Genomic DNA, 24,170 nt, shown 5'->3' on the forward strand with positions numbered 1-24,170 from the left:
CCAGAAAGCAACAGCAGCTACAGTTTATGGCAGCATACAGTATATAATGCAAAACATTCTAAAGCATCAGGCCACAAACTACTGAGAAATGCAACATATGTGGCCTGTATTATCAGCAATCAGCAATGACTGTTTAATAAAAACATTACTGTTCCATTAAAACAGTCAGTTAAAGGATGATATAAAGCTACATATAAAAGCTACTCAGCTACATTTAAAGGGTGTAAGCTTAAGTGAGTGTTCAGTAAGAAAAACAGTCTCTTCTTGTGTGCACGATTGTACATTAGCTACTTCAAGGCTGTGCATGCTGCATCATGTAAACATTTTATATATACACAGTGTCAGATGTGCCATAATAGCTAGTCAATCAGAAAGTAATGATAGCTACAGTATGAGACCGCATATGTAATGAGCAAGTTTGTTGGTGTATATGCAGATTTTCCAAAATGTCTTTCAGTAAAAATGTGCTTGATTTTAAAAAAGGATGACTAATGAACATCTTGAGAAAAGTAATGCACACAATGATTATAAACTTTTGGCAATTTTCCCATGAGCATAGTCTCTGAATAATTTGGTTTAAAATGAGAAAAGTCTAAATATTGGAGTAAGTGATTTCCACAGTTCTCAGTTAATGGTACTGAGTGTTTCTTATCCAAACAAGCATGCATTATATAATGGTTTAGAGTATTTCTTTGAAAGTGCTGTACTGTAATTTTAAAAAGAAAGCATACACAAAAATCTTTTCCTTCACAGAAGTCCTTCAGAGCATTTGAAAATTCAACGGTAAGAGTCATGGCCGCAGATGTTCTGAGGCACAAAGTCCTTGGCTTATTGGTCCCGCTTCAGAGAGAAATTTGTGCTGCTCACTCATGCTCTCTGCTCTCTGGTTTTGTCTTTAGAGCTTGCAGTTTCTGCCTCCCATGTTGGCTCTCCTTTAGGGTCGTGCTGCCAGAGAGCAGACTTATAGTGTAGGGTGAAAACCAGTCTCTTTCAAAAGCAGCAGTCAGCTGCTCTACAATCGAGTCCTGCCCTTCCCGTTGGTTCTCCGATTCTTGAATCACAAGCCCCGCTCCTGCATTGAAAGCCAACTCACTGCCAACCCAGTCCAGATTCCCTTAAATGACAGAATATTTGAATAGTAATGTGCGATATGATAAATTGTACATGAATTAATATAATACAGATGACAAAGAAAGACAAATGCCTCATTATGTATTTTTATTTTTTAGAATTAGTGCATATTTAGGTTCATTTTATATTAATTTTTTGTTTACCGCTATCCCTTTTAATATTACATTTAATTAAAAAAATGCAATAAAATATTGAGTTCATTTGATTTGTTAATACTTTTCCTTTTACACATTTGCACTACTTTTATAAGCTTATTTTGTACTGCTTTGGCAATACAAATATACAGGTTTTGTCAGGGCAGTGAACCACTCTAAATTAAGTGTGTGTGTGCAAGAGAGAGAGTCTTACCGATGTATGCCGTGTTGTCTGTCACCATAAATTTATTCTCATTTATCCTGTGCTGAAATCCTCCCATATGCGCCTTGCCTTTGTAAAATCTCTGATTCAAAACAGAAATGCATATATAAAATATAACCTATATTGTAAAATATATAAATGTGTGTGTGTGTGTGTGTGTAAACAGATCAATCAAATAGATTCTTTCCGCACCGCTTCTATAGAGCAGAATGGCAGTCCTGTGCATAAGGCCTGCATCGATGTCATAAAGTTAAAGGTCAGTGGATGTGTGCGTGTCCACAGACTGATTAAGAGACGAACTTTGACCTCTCTCAGTACTGCAGCCTCTCGGAGCATCTCGTCTATTGGTGACCAGTACCTGAACCAAAAAATATAACAAGCCAAATGAGTGTTGATGTTAGGAAGTAGCATACAGAGAAGTCCTAAATCTTCAAAAGAGCAAATTTGTCCGTTTATAAATAGCTCCAAAGTTTTACACATCAAAAAATCTACTTTTTTAATATATTTGTCTTGTTTTCCAGTGAAAATACTTAAATGTATTTGAAGACAAATTCACTTGAGAAGCAAAAATATGACCTTTCAAATTGGATATTTAGATGCATAAACCTGACAACATATATATATTAATCGAGTGATATCTCAATTAGGTTTTTTTATTCTTGGCAAGAGTTTTCACAAATAATTCAGTGAACATCAAGATAAACAGTCTTGTTTTAAGAGCAAGACTCAATTGAGTAAACTTGTAAAAATGGGTAAACTTGATTAAAATGTTATATTGCATATTCAAATTGAATGATCAGTTGATTAAATAAATCATCCAATTTTCTTAAGATGGCAAAAGCACGTTATACATACAGTATACATAATGACACTTATAGAAGATTTTGAGATTTAATTATTTTTTTAAAAGCAAATTCAAAATGATTTTGAAAAGTTAATTAAAAAAATCAAGTTAATATTAAATAACACGTAAAAATAGAAAAATAAAAGCATAAAATACAGCATGCTTACTTGAGAAATATCTTAGTTTAACACTACACAAAATGTTCAAATGTGTTACAGAGCCTTTTTAGGGAGGAGGGGGTGAGTATAGGAATTATGTGTATATTGTGTGTATATTGTTATTTATGGATCCAATGGTCTTGTCAATGTAAACACCTTGAGTCCAACACAACACAATTTCCCCTTTGGGAACAATAAAGTATATTTCAATTACAATTTCTTTCAAGTTTCAGTGATTTTTCAAATAATTTCAATGTATTTTATTTTGAAATGTGTAAATCTGTTCATGTTTTTCCCCCTTTTTTATTTGTTTTAACAATCCTCCCTAAATTGATTATTTCCTTTATTAACAGCCATTTTTAAATGCTGAAACATACAAATGACCCTGTGCCTGTGAAAACCAGTATTACCGTATGATTGGTGATCCTCTGAAGCTGCGGTTGACTAAGGGCAGGTAATCAGTTACAGAAATGTAGATGAATCTCTTGGCTTCTCGGATCACATGTCGTATGGCATCTAAATCTCTACTTCTACCCTTGGAACAAAACAGCTCTGGTGATGTCTATGAAGAAACATTTTTTAAAACAAAATTTAAAACAGCAGTTTTCTTTTTAAAGTTTTTTTCAGCTTCAATTCACATTGCCAGTACACAAGAGCGAGGTAATGAGATGGCCGTCTGTGTACATACATCATTGTCAGGAGAAGAATTTTATCACTGAGCTAGAAAAGTCTCCCAGCAGCCTATAACGTTACAGCACAATTCATTTGAATGGGATGATGGATGTCTCAGATGTGTCGAGTAAACATCCTGTTGCTGGAAGGGAATGGAGATTCATTACACTCAAATTAGAATCCGATGGCCAGTGTCTTCACATGTGACGCAGCTTGACGTGGAACAGAGTCACTGGGATAAATTACCTGTCGAGTGAGTGAATTTACCTTAATCAAATTATATCCTATGGGAACCAATGAAAAAGCAGTTTACATAAAAAATCTTTGTAATAAGAACAGACATAGATGTAAACACATTTCAATGTGCATGGAACTGGATAATCGATCATGACGTTTATGCAATAAAATGTCAAATGTATTAGTAATTACTGTAATGAAATACTTTTACACACACACACACACACACACACATTTGTTTCTGTGAATTGTGGGGACTTTCCATAGACTTCTATTAATTTTATACTGATCAAACAATATTTTTCATCCCCTAACCCAACCCTAACCCTAAACCTACCCCTTACAAAAAACCTGTTTGGATTGTTACACTTTCAGATAAAAATCATTTACTATTTGTACTTATAATATATATCATTTTATTTTCCCTTGTGGCAAAATGTCAAAAATTTCAGGTTTTACTATCCTTGTGGGTCACCACAATGTAGCATAAATAAGTACACACACACACACACACACACACCATCAAAGGTCTGTAGGAATTTGTAATGTATTTTTAAAAAGTCTAGACAAGCTCGCCGAGGCTGCATTTATTTGCTCAAAAATACAGGAAAAACGTAAACATTTACAGGAAAATTTTAAAATAACTGTTTTCTATTTTAATACATATTAAAATGTAATGAACTCCTGTGATGCAAAGCTGAATTTTCAGCATCATTACTCCAGTCTTCAGTGTCACACGATCCTTCAGAACATTCTAATATGCTGATTTGCTGTTCAAGAAACATTTCTCATCAATGTTGAATACAGTTTCTTCAATGAATAGAAAGTTCAAAAGAACAGCATTTATTTGAAATAGAATTCTTCTGCACCATAAATGTCTTGACTGTCATAGAAGTACTAATTTCTTTTTAAACAAATATCCCCCATTAAATTTTGTATATATACTTAGCCTTGACATTTATATTTCATTTTGCAGGCATAATGCCATATAGGGGCTAGTTGTCACACAGGGAAGTTGTCTCAAGGACTGTATCTCAGTTACTATAAGATGGACTGTATAGTCAGCATTAAAAATAAATCTGCCCTGAGAAGTGGGTAGCAGGATTCTGAAGATAACAGAGTAAAATGTGTGGCAACTATCCCCTGTCTTCTCTTTTTATTTTAAAAATAGATGTACACTGGCATATCACCTGAGTCAGGCAAAGACTAGAGAGATATATGCATTGATCTCACCGACACATAGGCAGAAGCATCTGTATTGTTGAGTCTGAGCTGAAGCGGCTTGTCTCTGCTGAACACGGCCGTGACTCTCTTGGACCAGATTGAAGGGATGTAGTCCCTGTACTGAAGCTGCCAGTAGAAAGAAAAGATCCTGTGCAGGTCCAGAGCCAAACAACTACAGTCGTACACTATTACTCCGAGCTCCTTCAGCTGAAAAAAAAAAACAGGAACAAGAATCACAATTTCTCAATATGAAATGTGAAACGTTTTACTTGAAAAATACGTTATCTATTTTGGTCACGGATGAATTCATGGTACAAATTTGCAGGGCAGAGTTCATCAGACTTGAACTTTGGAATGCAGTGAAATTAGAACAGGCTTTCTCTCTTATGAATGGAAGTCAATTGAACAAAGAGTCTACTGTGACCGGCCCTTAAATGCTCCCAGGTTTCATTCATTTTGTTAAGTTTTACAATAACTCTCATATGTCATCCAAGTACATTTCGAGGCCACTGTAAATTGTCAAAATTCTTTACCTTGGAAAGTGCTTTCCAGTTCATGCCAGCACTGCCAATGTAAATGTGCTTCCTGTCCACCACCCAAAAGGAGGAAAGCAGTCTTCCTCTGGTGAGGGCTGTCATGTTGACGTAGTGCACTTCTGCATCTGGGAGAGACCGAACCATGTGGGCAATGGTTGGGGAACTGTTAAGTGCTCAACCTTGACGAGAGATCTGTCTGTCATTCAACTCTGGCATAAACAATATTGCACATTCGTGATGTTTTGACCTTGTGTGTAACCTTGAGGGACTGGAGCAGCGTAAAGCCCAAAGAGTTATGTCAGTTTATGACAGACGGATGCCTGTGTGTGTGATCTTACACTGTTTGCCTCGAGAGAACTGCTTTAGTACTGTATTCAGCACCTCAGCAGACACAAATCAATGCATCTCTTAACATTAACAAGAGAGATTTGAGTTCACTTACAGCGGTCAGACATGCTCTTCAGCTCAATGGAGTTGGGCTGGTCGCTGACGATCTTTAATCTGACACCTCGAGACTTCAGGCTTGACAATCTCTGAAACAAATACTGACCCTAGAAAATAGAAAAAGATTGTAGAATATTAATTCCATTTGCAATATATGGCAATAAATCAATTTTAGATGTAGAGTTTATCAGTACATAATCATAAATAGGAAGTAGGTATGAACAAAATGACATCTGTCATGACAACTCTCGGAGAGTTCAGCATGGTGATATACATGGCAATGTTAATGTATTTGGTCTTGGTGGAATAGATCTGCTACTGCTGCTGCGGCAGAGCAAGTACCAAGATTTGCTACTGCTAATACATCCACATACATGCTGCTGTGACCATGTAGGAAATACTGCTGATGCAAATATTACATACATAACCCCCGTGTATAACATACATGACATTGCCCTGTAGAAGATCTATACAGGTGGAGCTAGGGAAGGTGGAGGGTTTCTGCAACTGCTACAGCAAGCACTAGCCAATTAGTTGAATGTTGAGCAGCAAGCTCATTGGCTGATTATGCAAAAAGAAACCAATCAGTTGCACCATGCCAGTAATGATGTGATTATATCAGACTGAGTTAGAACTTATCGACCTTTGCCATCTAGGGTATAATGACAGAACGTTGTTTAATGCAGCATATCAATAAAAAAAAAAAAGAATCACTTAAAGTGTTGACAATGCATATTTACAGGGTAACAATATGCTAACTAACCTGATAGGAAGAATAAAGCTGTGACCCCTGATCGGCGAAGGTCAGAGCCCAGTATGGCGACACTATCTCAACTGACAGTTTTGCTTGGTCCAAAAGGTGGTTGAGACCCATGGCAAGTGGGAGATGGGCTGAACTATTGGGGTTGAACGACAGCTCTCCTGGGATGTTCTCCACAAGGACAATGCTAAGAGCACATTGATGTAAGTCAGGAAATGTTAGTTTGTGGAATATGTTCATAGTTTTATGTACGACATACAGTATATATCGAAGCCACCATGAAATCAAAATTGAACCTGTTTACTTTCTTACTGCACATATGATTCAATGTGTGATTCACTGTTGCATATTATTCTTAAAAACTGTTGGGCAAGCAGTTACGTCTTAAAGAAAAATGGTAATTGTTTTACTTGTTTACATTATGCTACAATTATTCATTTAGCAGACATGTTGCCTTATGAATTCCTTTCTATATAGAACAAGAAAGGTGAATCTGGCCACTCTTTTTAATATACAGTACAGAAAATGAATGCGGAATATGGAAAACGTGTGTTCCAAAATGATTGTCCTCACAACAATGCGATTTATTTCAAGTCCTGTGTGAGGATCAGACTGAATTTTAATTGATTAAATGACTGAATTAATCATCTCACCTTGGGATGTTCATGAGGGAATTATTCCTTTAAGTCAGAACTTTTCTTTCAATCAGTCACTTCAGTTCTGAATGATTTGTTAATGAGTTCAGCTCTCTGACAGAATGAATGAGCGGTTAACAGCTCACTAGAGGAAACTTATTTTTGATTAAATTTCAGTCTGTTTTTCACAAAAAGCTACGGTATTGTATGGCTTCAGGAACACAGCAATGATAATTTTATGAAACATTGTGCAATTTTTTTGAAGTATGAAAGCTCCAGTCCCCATTTATTGTAATTTGATTTAAAAAAAATTTGAGTTGGCCTGTGTTATTCAGAATTTTCTTTTTGTTCTACAAAAAAAGTAATTTAGCTTGGATGAGATAATGACACAACTCTAATTTTTCAGTGAACTATCCTTTTAAATCAGCCACGACGTCTAAAACTATTCCTAATCAAGATGATACACTGCCAAGATACAATTAACAAGCTCATGTTGGCTAAAGGTAAAAAAAACAGAGCTGAATATGCAGTGCTCCCTGGTGTACTTTTTGGTTCGTTATACTGCATACAATATGTACTGTAGAAATATCATTACCAGGGTATGTCGGCTTCTTACCGACAATTTTTGCTGCAGTTCTCCTCAGTGACACCATCCTCATCCTCTCCCCAGACATCCACAGCAGAGAAAATCAGAGCCAGCAGGACAGCAAAGCAGCAAACCAGTGCAAACACAGCAATACATTTCTGCTGGGACTGCATAAGACATACAAAGAGAGCTCTGCCAATTACATATACCAGGTTTTATAGATAACTTTGTCTTGACTTATTTGTTTAAATTATTAATATAGGGTTTCTGACTTTGGTGACAGTTTAGATTTGCAGGGTCAAGATTTATTGTATTCAAAATTGTACTTCTCTGCTCTGGAATCTTTTCCTAGCTATAATTTCATTTTACGACTGAGAGAATGATAGAGCGTCTCTGTCAAATTTCCGCCTGAATTCTATTATACAGAAGGATGGCTTTTAAAAAAAAAGAGCTTTCCTTATATGCTTGGTGGTTTTTTCTAAGGTATTAAGGTAGATAAATCTGTTGTTGGTGAGTGTTCTCACTATGCAGCATTCTTTACAATCCACTGCTGTAAACAAACATCAGCACGAAACTGAGGAAAGTGTCTATAAATATTAATGTGGTCAATGGATAAAACGTGGTGTGTGCTGTAGGGCAGTAGTTCTCACATGGTGGGTCGCTGAAAGAGTCGTGGACAGCAGGGAAAGAACAATAATAAATGTGACTAACAAATCATATAATTATGCATATTAAAGACTGAAAAAAAATACAGGTTTATCAACAATACACTACCGTTCAAAAGTTTGAGGTCAGTATGATTAGAAATTTTCGGGATGGGTGCATTAAATTCCTTAAATGTGTCAGTAAAGACATTTGCTGTTCTTTTACTTGCTATTTATCAAAGAATTTAAAATATGGGACCCTGGAACACAAAACCAGTCATAAGGGTCGATTTTTTGAAATTGAGATTTATACATAATCTGAAAGCTGAATAAATGAACTTTCCATTGATGTATGGGTTGTTAGGATCTGACAATATTTGGCTGAGATGCAACTATTTGCAAATCTGGAATCTGAGGGTGCAAAAAAAAATCAAAATATTGAGAAAATCGCCTTTAAAGTTGTCCAAATGAAGTTCTTAGCAATGAATATTACTAATCAAAAATTAAGTTTTGATATATTTACAGTAGGAAATTTACAAAATATCTTCAATTAGAAATTTTCGGGATGGGTGCATTAAATTCCTTAAATGTGTCAGTAAAGACATTTGCTGTTCTTTTACTTGCTATTTATCAAAGAATTTAAAATATGGGACCCTGGAACACAAAACCAGTCATAAGGGTCGATTTTTTGAAATTGAGATTTATACATAATCTGAAAGCTAAACTTTCCATTGATGTATGGGTTGTTAGGATCTGACCATATTTGGCTGAGATGCAGCTATTTGCAAATCTGGAATCTGAGGGTGCAAAAAAAAAATCTAAATATTGAGAAAATCGCCTTTAAAGTTGTCCAAATGAAGTTCTTAGCAATGAATATTACTAATCAAAAATTAAGTTTTGATATATTTACAGTAGGAAATTTACAAAATATCTTCATGGAACATGATCTTTATTTAATATCCTAATGATTTTTGGCATAAAACAAAAATCGATAATTTTGACCCATACAATGCTTTTTTGGCTATTGCTACAAATATACCCAAGACTGGTTGTGTGGTCCAGGGTCACATATATATCACAGTTTCCGCAAAAATATTAAACAGCTCAACTGTTGATGATAATAAGAAATGTTTCTTGATCAGCAAATCAGCATATTAGAATAATTTCTGAAGGATCATGTGACACTGAAGACTGGAGTAATGACGCTGAAAATTCAGCTTTGCATCACAGGAATAAATGACATTTTAAACTATATTCAAATACAAAACAGTGATTTTAAATTGTAATAATATTTCACAATGTTACTGTTTTTACAATCAGCATATTAGAATAATTTCTGAAGGATCATGTGACACTGAAGACTGGAGTAATGATGCTGAAAATTCAGCTTTGCATCACAGGAATAAATTACATTTTAAACTATATTCAAATACAAAACAGTGATTTTAAATTGTAATAATATTTCACAATGTTACTGTTTTTAACATATTTTTTATGAAATAAATGAAGCCCATGGTCATCATGAGATAACTGAATAGCAGTGTATAGGAGAAAACATTTTAATGTTTTTGTTGGCATCAGATGCCTTGCCCTCAAAAACAAACAAATAAGTCTATGCAACGTAAAAGAAAAAAGACCTATACTATACAGAACCCTTGTCATTGGGCATATTCAGTTTATGGAAATATAAATACATATCAATATTGTATATTAAGGAGATTTTGTTTACATTGGTACAATAAAAACTTATGGTGTCTTGTCATCATTTGATGACCAATGTGAGTCCTGAGGCAATACTACTTGAGAACCAGCGCTATAATCAACTCAGAACTTTTGATTTTCCCTCCAAAAAAAAAAAAAAAAGTGAACACGAGTGACTTGATTTTTACTTAGAGCTGCACTTCCCTGAACATATCTCCCCTGAGAGAGATTGTCTCCCATCCCATCTGCTGGCCTCCATCAGAGTCCCAGCTTTACAGCTTTCTGCCGAGTGACATATACATCATATATAATTTTCCTCTGAAGGAGACATGCAAAGTGAAGTTTAATTAAAGAGCAGGGAGTACACGAAGCGAGCAGATTAATGCATGGCATTAACCTTCTTACAGTTAAAATGGGATTGGTCAATCAGTGCCCCCTTTACCCTTACACACTCATGTACAGTATAGTCATAATTGACTTTACTTTATGTTTGGATTTTTACTTTATGTTAAGTTTGACATTCAAGATATTACTGAAGGATCTTGGAAGCTTGGTTTGGTTTAAAGTTTGGTTTAAAGGGGTCATAAGAACTTTATTTTGTGTATTTGGTGTAATGAAATGTGTTCATGTGGTTTAAGGTTCAAAAACCACATTATTTTCCACATACTGTACATTATTGTTTCTCCTCTATGCCCCGCCTTTCTGAAATGCGTCGATTTTTACAAAGCTCATCGGTCTGAAAAGCGAGGTGTGCTCTGATTGGCCAGCTATCCAGTGCGTTGTGATTGGCCGAATAATGCCAAAATTACAAAAACATTAAAACCCATTATAAACGAGGCATTTGTTGCATCCAGTGGGAACATAATTATGGATTATAATGACTTATACTGTCTTTTTACACATTGCATCGCGCCGCGTAAACATAAAACCATGTCTGCATTTGTGATCGGAGAAATGACAAACAACAAGCGCTACTCTACACTGCTCAAAACTCGCGTTTGAATCATCAGTGGCAAATTCTTTAAATATGAAAACGTACTTACAATCTGTGAGTCAGAACAGCCGGCATTGTAGTCAGATATCGTCCTCTTTTGGAAGGCCAAACAAAGTAGTTTCGCTTTCACAACTAAACACATAGCGTCTTCACGACATGGCGGCAGCAACAATACTACATAATAAAAGTTACACCTTCTTTCTTTGCGTGAACATTTGGGCGGCGTTATGCAAATCGTGACGTAGATTTGTGGGGGCTTTTTAAAACGATCCGTTTTAGGTAGGCGTGGTTGACTTAAATTTTATAAAGAATATCTCTTTGGATTTGAGACTTTAGTCTTTGCAACTTTACAGATCTTCTTTATGCACCAAGAGCTTGTAACACTCCAAAGAGAAAGGAAAAATTGAAATCGCATCATATGACCCCTTTAAAAACAGTTCAGTAGCACTGGGGAATATCACTGAATACAGTTTGTCTATGTTTATTTAAGTTATTGGGGTGTTTCAGACCTTTAAGAGAATGTGATATTTTGAATCCATTAGTGTTTCAGTATTTTTTTTGTTCTAGAAGATAAGAGCATACACTGCAGTCATCAAACGATATGTCAGATTTCTTCCACTGTAATAAAAATGTAATCTGTGTCTTGCCAGAGGCAAAGGAAAGATTAAAGTTGTCTGTAAACAGAGACTTTCTCCGCCTGAAGGGAAATATGTCAAATTAATGCTGTGTTTGCATCGAGCTGTCTGTGCTGACAGATTTGATTGACAGGACGATGTGCTGCTCCTTCCAACCTTATCTGTTACTTTTCAGAGTTCAGTCTTGCCGAGTTAAGCGTTCTTCTAACATACAATCAAAAAGGCCTGACATGCAGCTTAGTCAGACTGTAAACCACCATGCTTTACTTGTGAATAAACGTGTGAGAGAAAAATGTATTTAAAACACATTCTCCTCTCAGACGTAATCTTATTTAACAAAACAAAATAAACCAGAGAAACTGACTAAATGTAATTACACACATAGCATTTTCATATGTGTGTTTGTTTAAAAAAAAAAATTGCATATACAACATACACAATTGCAGACACCACTGAAAAAAAAAAACCTCACTTAAATTCTCACTTATAAATGTTCAGGTCATATTTCTTATTATATTATATTATATTATATTATATTATATTATATTATATTATATTATAAAAACAATTAGAAATATTGGGATTTTTCTGGATTTGTGAAAAAAGAGACATTCATTTTCATATAAATAAAGAATCTTTTCTAAAAAAATACCATTACTGTTAATAAAAAATAAACAAATTATATATACATACATATATGTACATTATATACACTCACACACTTAGCAACTTGCCTATATACATATATATTAACTATTTTTAATTTTGGTAAGTAAATTTGTCACCTATGCTGACAAATTGGAAAGTAATGCACTTAATTGTTGTGAAAATACACAACCCAAAAATGTTAAATGTTGATGTTAATTAGTAGTGCTAAAATAAGTTTCTTTCAAAAGATTCCAGTAATCTCTGAAGGTATTCCCGAATAGATGTCAATTATGTCTCAAACTGAGCTTACTGGGAAAACACAAAAGGTCAGAGAGCTCACGTACTTCTCATCAAAGACCAATTATCCAGACTAAGCGTTCTACTTCAATTTTATAGCACTGTACTCATGCTGTAATGTCTCATTTGTTTCTAATTTAGGATCGTTGAATCTGCCTGGTAAACTTGTGAACTAATCTATCAAGCCAGACTTGTACTGGTATGCAACTGCGAAAGAAAAATCATTTAAAAAAGGAAATCTCTTTAATGTCTCAATTGTTCCTTGAAACAGTAAATTAGAACCAATTGCATAGGTTTCCTGATTTTATTCCTGATGAAAAAAGACCCCAGTGGTCTCACACTCACAGAGATCTCAATGATGTCAATATAAACTCTTTCAAAACCAAATTATCTGAACTATAGCCACAATAATATTAAAGCTCTAAAAATCAAATTTTAGCAGAAACATCCAAGAAAACATCTTAGAAAGTGTTATTTTAATATACTTATATACGTCTAAAATATTTATAATTTTTTTTTTAGTTTTTTAGTTTTTTAGATTTATTTTTGGCATTTTTGCCTTTATTATGATAGGACAGATCTGACAAATAGGCTATGTCCGAAATCGCCCCCTATACCCTCATTCACTATTCCCTACATTAGGTCACTAATTCAGTTCACTAGAAGGAGTGAATGAAAACGAGTAGTGAATTCGGACACTCAGTGCACCGGAAGGAATGCCGCTTTTGCATAGTTTGTGCTTGCTGTTTATTAATCATTTGAAACTAGCAAACTAGCAGCTCCAGTAGTAAGATTAAAGGATTTATCTTGAACTCTGTCACGGAAATTATGTATAAACCCTAATCAAACTATTTAATAATCGATTTACAATGAATTTATACCCGTGTTGTACATTATGCTGTACGCCATGGATGAGCGCTTTGTAAAAATGAACGGATCGATTATTCAGCTGCGTGTGCCATCTTCTGGCGAGATGCGGGAATTAATTCGGTGCGTGACTCTCACGGTGCATTATGGGCATTCTCCAGCCGTTGAGCGTGCACCAGTTGTACACTCGTTTTTGCAGTGCATTGTGGGATTGAATGAGTGCACTCGAGAACGTCCACTATGGTTTCGGACACCACTAAAAATGGCTGTTCCCTCAAATAGTGCCCTATTTAAGGGTATAGGGGGCGATTTCGGACACAGCCATAGACTGTAAAAAAAAAGATGGACGACACATCTCCTCTTCCTTTCACTATAGAAAAGTGAAGCCAACGTGTAACGACGTTCGTAGGTCGGGAAGAAGGAGGCGGGAACCGGCGGACATTTAAACAATTTAATAAAATAAGCAAACACAAAACGAAAGTAAAGCGGCAGCCCCTCGCGGACGACTGCCACACACAAAACACAAAATAAAGTCCAGGCCTGGTCCTCACTCGTCCAACACGGTCGTCACTCCTCCTTTTATCCTTCCGGAGCTCCTCCAAGGGACTTGAGACCGGTGAGTGGCGCAGGTGTCGTGCATTAGCATTTACTCCACCGGCCTCGCTCCGTTCCCACGGCTCTCGGCCCCACCACTATCGTCACACAAAGCATCTCAGTAGGGCCGCTGCCATCTTGAGTAAATGATGTCATTTCGAGCCAGAGTCTGCGCAGTAGAGATTTGTTTGGAGCCAGAGTCTGCGCAGTAGAGATTTGTTTGGAGCCAGAGTCTGCGCAGTAGAGATTTGTTTGGAGCCAGAGTCTGCGCAGTAGAGATTTGTTTGGAGCCAGAGTCTTCGCAGTAGTGTCGTTAGGTGGAGCTGCGGAATCAAACTCCCGCCGAAACTCCCGCAGACCCAATCAACCATACGAAAAATTGTATTGGAAGTGTGATTAATTGTTTTTATTTTGACTCAAGTCCCATTCGTTTACATGGAGAGGGTGGGTTTTATGACCTGTACTGCAGCCAGCCACCAGGGGGCGATCAAAGTGCCCGCAGACTGTATAAAAACATGGACGTAGTGTCCGTGACGTCACCCGTAGTAAGAGCATTTCTGAAGCCTAAAGTGGGCGGAGCCGGCCATCGCCATCTTGGTAGCGCGTCACTGCGCGTCACTCCCAGATAATCGAAAATGGGCAAAGTGGCGGGAGCTGGTTGCTGAAACCATGCCCACCTAGCTCGATGGTGGTGACAGTAGCGGCAATCCACCTGTCACTCAAGTGACCACGCCCTTAATTATGCAGAACTTTAAGGCTTAATATAATTTAAATGAATGAGTTATAAAAAAAATGCACCCCCCTCACAGTAGTGATGAAGCACAAAATTAGTTATATAGACCAAAACCACTTTTTGTACCAGGCTGTAAACATTTTTTTTCTGGGCATTTTAACATGGGGAGTCTATGGGACTGACTCCCTTTTGGAGCCAGCCTCTAGCGGCCAGTTGATGAATTGCACTTTTAATCACTTCCGTGTTGGTTTCAGGAGAGAGACCAGAAGGTTGCCGCTTGGGCACACCTGATCTGACATGACAGGAAGCGAAGTGGGAGAGAGGGGGGCGGGATCGGGAAAGGTCCTCGAGTCAGGATTCAAACTCTGGAACTAATATCTATATTGTTCAGTTGATATTATGTTGTGTTGGACAGTGGGGGACTGTTGAGTCAAAAAGGTTGAGAACCTCTGCATTAGAGAAAAGGAAAAGAGTGTTGTTATGTCTCAAAAATAGTTAGCTGCTGTGAAGCATGATAGATGCAAAAAAGGGCAAGAGATTGAAGTAATCAAAAGTTTTCACTGGAATCACTCACGCAGATGTTCCTGGCACACTATCGTAATGGAATGGAGCATATGCTGCCTACAGCAGGAGACTCCTGCTGAATCTCACCTCACTTACGCACTGTTAATTACTGCCTATACTCACGAGATACAGACCACCTCCTTCACTGGGATTTGTATCTTTGCTTAACGAGATATCACCTTCTTAAATCAGTGCATAGCATACGCTTCTCAGTTCTGTGATTACAAAGTGCAGTTTGTGGAGTAAGCGTATTTAAAGCAACTAATTCCCATTCTTGACCACTTTAGAGTCAGCAAACACTGTCTGATAAAACTAGACGTTGAGAGACCACAAGACTTGATTGCATTTACGGTGGTGATGCATTGAGGAGATCTGGCAGGACGTTAGACAGGAGATATATGCACCTGTGTTTTGGGACATTCGTTGCGTAACTTTTCATCGACGGAAACGAGAGCGAAATGAAGCGGGAATGACCCTGCCCATATAACCACAAGTCAGAATAGAGGTCACTGTCAGCGTGACGTCCATTAGTTACAGCTGAGCCCCTCACCTTAAAACGCCAAGCACTCCGTCACTGCACAGCAGATGCACTTTGTACATACAGTAGAGCGCGGGAGTACAGTGTTTATTTATTATATGTTACGGATGGATGATTATATGGATAATGATAAAAAAAAACTTTATGGCAAAGAGTTTTGCACAAGCTAAATGCACTCATGATGTCTTCAGAAAATGTAAAAATATATTTTAGGGCTGTTCCTATGAGTTCTGTGTTGATTGAATACTTGCAACAAATTGTTAAAGCAATTGAATGTACTGAATTAAAAACTGAGAGAGGGAAAAAGAGAGAGAAAAAAGAGGCTGATGGCCCAGACAATGCCAGGCGAGTCATTTCTCCAGAGAGAGGTGAAGCAGACAGGGTGTAATATATAATAGCAACGAGGAAAGTAAACTTGACTGTGTCCTTCTCTGACAGAGGACCCTATACGGCCAGGAGGAAAACTTATTTTAGGCCTTGGCACTGTACAATCATCTGTTACTCTTATGGTTTAGAACCTAGCAGAAAGATCCACAAATGTCAGCAGAACTGAAACGCCGGTCACTCGCTTCAGTTTAATAAATATTTTAGCTAGCTCTGTCAAAAATTGTAATCAGATTAATTGAATTAAATGCAATGAATCAAATATATCAATATTTACTAAGAAAAGCCACAAAATAAAGTGAGTGAATAAAGCATTAAAGGAATAGTTAATTATGATGTTTTTTAACAAACTGTTGCTTCCAGCTAAAATATGAGTCCTCTGTCCATAATATTGCTTGTTCCAGTGAAAAAGTCACCTCGTCTGAATCAGGAGAGAAATATGCACAGATCAAGCACTGTTTACAAGAGAATACAGTCCAAAAAAAGTTCTAATCAAGTATGTGGGTGGATTTTGATATGACATGACAACAGGGGATGGACTTTTTTTACTGGAGGAAATGTTATTATGAATTATGAAATCATATTTTGGCCATAATTGTTAATGGTCTAAAGTTAAAATGCCTTAATGATGGATTTTTTTTCTTTACAAACATGCAGCTTTTCACTTCACTAGATGTTATTTAATGGACTGGAGTGGTGTGGATTACTTGTGGATTATTTAGATTTTTTTATCAGCTGTGGACTTTCATTCTGACGGCACCCATTCACTGCATATGATCCATTGGTGAGCAAGTGATGTAATGCTACATTTCTACAAATCTGTTCTGATGAAGAAACAAACTCATCTACATCTTGAAATGCCCGAGAGTGAGTAAATTGTAGTTTTTGGGTGCACTATTTCTTTAAATTCACTGTTTTACACATGTAAACGACTGCCTGGCACCATGTTTAGTTGTTTCTGTTCTACAAAATGCAATAAGTAATGCAAGTGTGGATTGGTACGATGTGCTTCCTGTAGTAGCAGATGTGTCTGCTCTGCATTCAAAACATGAATGTGATGCTTGCAAGAAGATGAAGGTGGTACTTTGTGTTTTGAAAGTGCTGTTGAAATGCTGACAGTAATAGCAGAACCGTCACGCATTTCAAAGTAACACACAGTAGGTGGCATTCCATTCCTGAGTGATCCAGTCTCACTCAAATGCAGTCACTTTAGATCAGTTTTTTTGTACGAATCGTACAATCGGTTGAATGGATCATTCAATCTCACGCACAAAGACGATCGTTTGTCGCCACCTACTGGTGAAACAATGTAACCTGCATAAAGAGTCATTGAAAAATATTTAATATTTAAATATATAAAATACATGGTTCTAGAGCATTTTCAGTAACCACAAAAGTAAGGTAACAAGTTAGTTTAGTGTGCTAAATGTTAAAGTAGTATATATAATTTCATAATTATTTTTCAGGTCTTGGTTAAATATGGTTTATAGTAAGTGTACTGTTATATTATTGAATATACTGACAAACATGTATGGTAAACTAAATTATATTTTAATGTCATTTCTATTGAAACTTGTATAACATGTTTTTAAATGTATTTGTAATTTCACATTTGTAATCATGATGTTGAAAGTTAGTACATTCAATTGTAATATTGAATAACACACTACAGTTCAAATTATAATCAAGTACTTTACTTGCACTTTAGTATGCTAGTCAACAGATCCAAATAACTGTACTTTCAGTTCTACAAAAGATTATTGAAACATAATGATTTTACTTGTACACTGTAAAAAAAAATCCCGTAAAAAAACAAAGGACCCCAGCTGCGGGAATTTTACCGTAAAATAATAGGCACATTTTCCGTAATTCAAAAATACAGTGTTTGCTGTCATTTTACATGAGATTTTCTGTATTTTCTTCAGCTTTTAATATTCAATAAGGAGCTTTACTTAAACACTGTGGAAAGTTAGGTAAAAACCATGAAATTATCATAAAGTTTTAACACTGCTTTAATTCAAATAATCAGCCGTAAGTGCAAAACAGTGTTTTAATAATTTATTCACCTATCTGCAAGAATATACCATCTTAACTGCAAGAATATACCAATATAGTTTGCCCAGAACTGCAATTTACTAATATTCTTTGTTCAAAACTGCATTTATTACAAAGTGCCCTTTTTAAAAGCTTATATAAGTGTTTTTTTTTAAAATACAGTTATATGATTTGAAGTACAAGTGTACATTAAGTACAATTAAGTGCACATTTTCCACAAATGCTGCTGATTTTCACCTCCATCAGCACTGAAATGCTGAAATAATGTATAGAGTCTGCTGGGCCTGATTATAGGGACAGTCCACCTGAAGTAAACCAATTAGCAGCTCTGAGCTTTAACCCAATACATCACACCATCGTCTAGTTTACTGACCAGAGACCATTTTCAAGATAACTCCATCTTTCCCATCAACAACAGCTGTCAAACTCCATGCAGGCCACATCCTCAGCATCCTTACAAAATGTATCCATGACAAAAGCTGGGAGCTGAAGCATCTGATCCACAGCTACACTCTGGCAGAAGAGCACCATTAGGGGACAGAAGTGAGTCAGTCTTTCGCCCACAAGACTCATTAGGACCGCTTTACCTGACCTCCCTGTCAACTGTGAGTTGAGAGATCCCACTGCATGATACACAGTGTTCAGAAACCCGATCGGAGTGTAACAACACATGCTTCCATGCATTATTAACCAATATGAACATTGGATGTGTTTTCATGAGAGCCTTTTCTGGGATGTCAACAGAAACATTCCCGTTGTAATGCCTGACTCATTCGCCCCTGCTGTGCGTGTGTGTGTGTGTTTTAAGGTCAGCGAATGTGTGTGGGCGTCACACATACTGAGGGTCACATCAGTTTATAGTGTTTATGCTGTGCTCCTGTCTGCAGGATGTCGCACTTTAAACCCCGGGAACCAGCAAACGGTCAGGCTGACTTTGATGAAAGGGCAGAATTCACCCGGTAAGTTGCACAGGAAGATCTCGAATGAGCAAAAATTGATATAAATGGGGGGTTCCACATGAGAGACTCATAAAATCACTGTGCCTTTATTGAAAAAGCAGGCCTCGCTAAACAAGGTCTCATTCTTTTTATATAAAAACGGCTGGAGAGGGCAAGAAAGTATGTTTATTGCATCTTATGCTGGAAAAAGCTTTTCTTTTTCTTTCTTATACTGGATCATGTTTTTGCTTTTAAGAACCATAGAAAGGAAGATATTCAGCATGCATGAATTATAATTGCTGCTTGTTAACTCTTATTATAAACTTCAGATTGTAAAATCTGATTGAATAATATGACGAAGGACATTAATCCAAGGACAGTATAAAGAGAAAGAGATGGAAAACAAAACCAAATATTTGCAACTTAAGCTAATGCTAATGAACTGTTACTGTTATATATGGAGATTAAAATTAGAGAACAATCTATAAATACTTGATTTTTCAGAAATATTGTTAATCTTCATCGCTCAAAATTTTAAGGAATATTAGCTGTGGGTATACCACTGTTATACTGACATGTTCTACAAAATAACCAAGACATTTCAACAAAAAACTTCATTTTGTGGAAAACACAGTGATCAAAATTTGAATGACTTCAGCACATCTGCAGCTGCAGGACATTATAGTTTCTTACAGTAGCTGATGATACACTGGGCAACTTTTTGAGCAATGTTGCTGGGCAACTTTGGGCAATGTTGCTGTCAATGGGCAAACAGGTGAGACACAGGGCCCACGACTAAAGTATCCAGATATAAATTTGTTACCCATTCTCAATCTGAAAGTGGCCAAGCAACATTGCTAAAAAGAAATGTGCCTGGCAAAATTACTCAAAAAGTTGCCCCGTGAATCATCAGCCTGTGCTGGTGTGATCTTGGTCCACTCTTCTTCTAGTCTCTTCCACAGTTCCGTAACTGTAGTGGGCTTCTTAGCCATAACTTTCTTGCCAAGGATTTTCCAGAGATTTTACGTTGGGTTTAGATTTCTGGGCCAGCCATTTCATTATTGCAATGTTTTTAGCTTCAAGGAACTGCTTTACCTTGTTTTGTGTGATGGGGGCATTGTCTTGCATGAAAATTGCAGGCTGATTGGGAGATGCTTGCAGGGAAGGTACCGCATGTTGCTGAAGGAATTTCTGATAAACATTTGCATTCACCTTGCCATGTAGCTGTATAAGAGGCCCAAATCCTGCTGCAGAAAACATCCACCAAAACATGACACTTCCTCCTTTACCTTTCACTGACTTCTTTACACACTCAGGGATTGGTCTTTCCCCAGTTTGACGTCAAACATAATGTGTCCCATCTGACCCAAATAAATTCAACTTGCTCGCATCACTAAAGTGAACTTTGAACCAGTTCTCCTCTCTCCACACAACATGTTCCTCAGCAAAGTTGAGCCTTGCCTTTTGATTCTTTCTGCTGATGAGAGGCTTGGTTACTGCAGAGTGCACTTTCAGTCCGACTTCTCTTAAACATGCCATCCTTACCCTGTTCAGCGCTGAACTGGCAAGCAATTCCAGCTGCAGTGTTGAACCGATTTACCACTGACCGTTTCTGCATTATCCTGTCTTCTCATGCATTTGTCTTACATGGATGACCAGCCTTTCTGGTGGACTTGAATGAATTTGTGTCATTGCAACCTGCAACATTCGAGAAATCACAGATTTTGAATGACCAACTTCTCTTGCAAAGGCTGAAAGGGTCATCCTTTTGGCCTTTGTCTCGACAACCTCCTGCCGCAGGGTTTCAGTCATATTATGCAGCCTGCCATATTGTAATCTCAGTAAAAATGGGAGGAATGCTGAGAGTAGGAAATTAGCACCACTTGTAAAATCTCTGTAAAAAGAACCTCTCATAACTTACAGGTAATTCATGTGTAACCGAGCGATACCCAAAGGTCACACTAGATTCCGACTTTGCCACTGGAGTTTGTAAACAGTGGAGTGAACACACCATCCTTATTATTCACTCGGTCACACATGCTTCCTTCATTAAACACTGTACACATTTTGTACAAGACATGTAAGCATCTAAAAGATGTTTGTGTGTGTGTGTGTGTGTGTGTGACTGGGCAACTTTTTGAGCAATGTTGCTGGGCAACTTTGGGCAATGTTGCTGTCAATGGGCAAACAGGTGAGACACAGGGCCCACGACTAAAGTATCCAGATATAAATTTGTTACCCATTCTCAATCTGAAAGTGGCCAAGCAACATTGCTAAAAAGAAATGTGCCTGGCAAAATTACTCAAAAAGTTGCCCCGTGAATCATCAGCCTGTGCTGGTGTGATCTTGGTCCACTCTTCTTCTAGTCTCTTCCACAGTTCCGTAACTGTAGTGGGCTTCTTAGCCATAACTTTCTTGCCAAGGATTTTCCAGAGATTTTACGTTGGGTTTAGATTTCTGGGCCAGCCATTTCATTATTGCAATGTTTTTAGCTTCAAGGAACTGCTTTACCTTGTTTTGTGTGATGGGGGCATTGTCTTGCATGAAAATTGCAGGCTGATTGGGAGATGCTTGCAGGGAAGGTACCGCATGTTGCTGAAGGAATTTCTGATAAACATTTGCATTCACCTTGCCATGTAGCTGTATAAGAGGCCCAAATCCTGCTGCAGAAAACATCCACCAAAACATGACACTTCCTCCTTTACCTTTCACTGACTTCTTTACACACTCAGGGATTGGTCTTTCCCCAGTTTGACGTCAAACATAATGTGTCCCATCTGACCCAAATAAATTCAACTTGCTCGCATCACTAAAGTGAACTTTGAACCAGTTCTCCTCTCTCCACACAACATGTTCCTCAGCAAAGTTGAGCCTTGCCTTTTGATTCTTTCTGCTGATGAGAGGCTTGGTTACTGCAGAGTGCACTTTCAGTCCGACTTCTCTTAAACATGCCATCCTTACCCTGTTCAGCGCTGAACTGGCAAGCAATTCCAGCTGCAGTGTTGAACCGATTTACCACTGACCGTTTCTGCATTATCCTGTCTTCTCATGCATTTGTCTTACATGGATGACCAGCCTTTCTGGTGGACTTGAATGAATTTGTGTCATTGCAACCTGCAACATTCGAGAAATCACAGATTTTGAATGACCAACTTCTCTTGCAAAGGCTGAAAGGGTCATCCTTTTGGCCTTTGTCTCGACAACCTCCTGCCGCAGGGTTTCAGTCATATTATGCAGCCTGCCATATTGTAATCTCAGTAAAAATGGGAGGAATGCTGAGAGTAGGAAATTAGCACCACTTGTAAAATCTCTGTAAAAAGAACCTCTCATAACTTACAGGTAATTCATGTGTAACCGAGCGATACCCAAAGGTCACACTAGATTCCGACTTTGCCACTGGAGTTTGTAAACAGTGGAGTGAACACACCATCCTTATTATTCACTCGGTCACACATGCTTCCTTCATTAAACACTGTACACATTTTGTACAAGACATGTAAGCATCTAAAAGATGTTTGTGTGTGTGTGTGTGTGTGTGTGTGAGAGAGAGAGAGAGAGAGAGAGAGAGAGAGAGAGAGAGAGAGAAAGATTGCATGGGCTGTCTAAGGACAAGATGTCCCTCCTGAGCAGAATACTTGAAACATCCGAAGCTTTGTCTCAAAGACTTCAGTCTGAACCCAAAGGCTAAACAGAGCTCATTTAAACAGCAAGATCTATAGAGCCAGGAATGAAACCTCTGCTTTGATCAAGCACTACACTCTTACAACAGCCAAAGGTGCTACATTCACAGGTATAGTGGCTTGGTTATGTAATTGAGTTTTAGGTTGAAGGAGAAGTAAAAAATTAGGAAACAAGCATGATTTATATTTATTTATATTTATATCAAAGAAACACAGGGACAGGTAATCAATTCTTATCGGGGAAGGCACAGCACAGCACACTTCCCTCCAGGAGTGGCTCATTTCACTAAGAGAGAGAAAGACATATAGAGACAGACCCAGCAAGCCAAATGAGAGTGCCTGCTACAGTACACAGCTAACAGAGAACATGAAGAAATGCTCTGGCTTACTGCAGCCTGCTAGCATCATCCAGATATATGTCAACCTCCCAAAACTTGCCCAGGTCACATATCACCCCAAATGCAAAAGAATTAAAAAAGAAAAGAAAAGAAATTACTTTTTGCATAAAGAAAATGAAGCCTATTTTAGGACCATTCAGATTTTTTTTTCATTATCAAATTCTCAGTAATGAAAGTTTTGCTCCTCTTTTTTTGATAGTAATTCTCATTATTGTTATTGATTCTTTCTAGATCCTCATTATTGCAATACAGTATCACACTCATGTTTTATATGTATCGCATATTTTAACATTTTTTTGCAAGTATAACATTTTTGACTGCTTAAGCCCTGTCACTTAAATGATTTACCGTACGTTTTGAAATAATGTTTTAAACATTCCATAAATATAATGAATAATGCATTTAATTACTTATTTTGTACACAAGTATAACATTTTGACTGTATTTTGAAATTTTACATGTTGTAAAATGGGGAACAATAGGTAAGATGTACCCATCCTTTCTCATATTGACCATAGATGGCACTAAATCTCATTTATAGAATCCACCCCCCCCCCCCCCCCCTCAAAAAAAATAAATTCTTGAAACTAGTTTGCCATGTATCCAAATAAAAGGATTAGATGCCGAGATACTGGCAATCTTCTTTATTCTTATAAAGTGCAAAAAAGTGCTCAGTGCATGTTAAAATCAACAGACGATTCAGTCACACAGGATCTTTCTCAGTGTTCACATTCTATTGTAATGGCTTATTTTTTTATATATTCAATTCCTTTTTTTTCCCCATATCTATTCCATGTTGGTCGATTATTGTGACATTTTCTTCTTCTTCTTCTTCTGTATCTCCTCTGGAAATATTTGGACATGGCCAATGAAGTAACTGGTCTGACACTGATTCATTAATTGAACTGACTAGATA

At 37.2% G+C, this 24,170-nt stretch overlaps 1 protein-coding gene across 1 annotated transcript; it reads right to left on the reverse strand.

The window, feature by feature from the left end:
- LOC107581384 (inactive phospholipase D5-like) lies at positions 1-22,404 on the reverse strand. The gene is made up of 12 exons (XM_016266943.1): positions 22,330-22,404; positions 22,240-22,290; positions 20,824-20,874; positions 7,615-7,751; positions 6,367-6,550; positions 5,602-5,710; positions 5,157-5,284; positions 4,633-4,830; positions 2,901-3,052; positions 1,681-1,846; positions 1,480-1,570; positions 1-1,114 (listed from the first exon to the last, which is right to left on the reverse strand). The coding sequence occupies exons 1-12, from the start codon at positions 22,402-22,404 to the stop codon at positions 864-866; spliced, it is 1,593 nt and encodes a 530-aa protein (XP_016122429.1). The 3' UTR covers positions 1-863.
- Positions 22,405-24,170: the final 1,766 nt, after the last annotated feature.

Source organism: Sinocyclocheilus grahami, unplaced genomic scaffold, assembly GCF_001515645.1.
Source record: "Sinocyclocheilus grahami isolate Dianchi unplaced genomic scaffold, SAMN03320097.WGS_v1.1 scaffold34.1, whole genome shotgun sequence".
Taxonomy (NCBI): domain Eukaryota; kingdom Metazoa; phylum Chordata; class Actinopteri; order Cypriniformes; family Cyprinidae; genus Sinocyclocheilus; species Sinocyclocheilus grahami.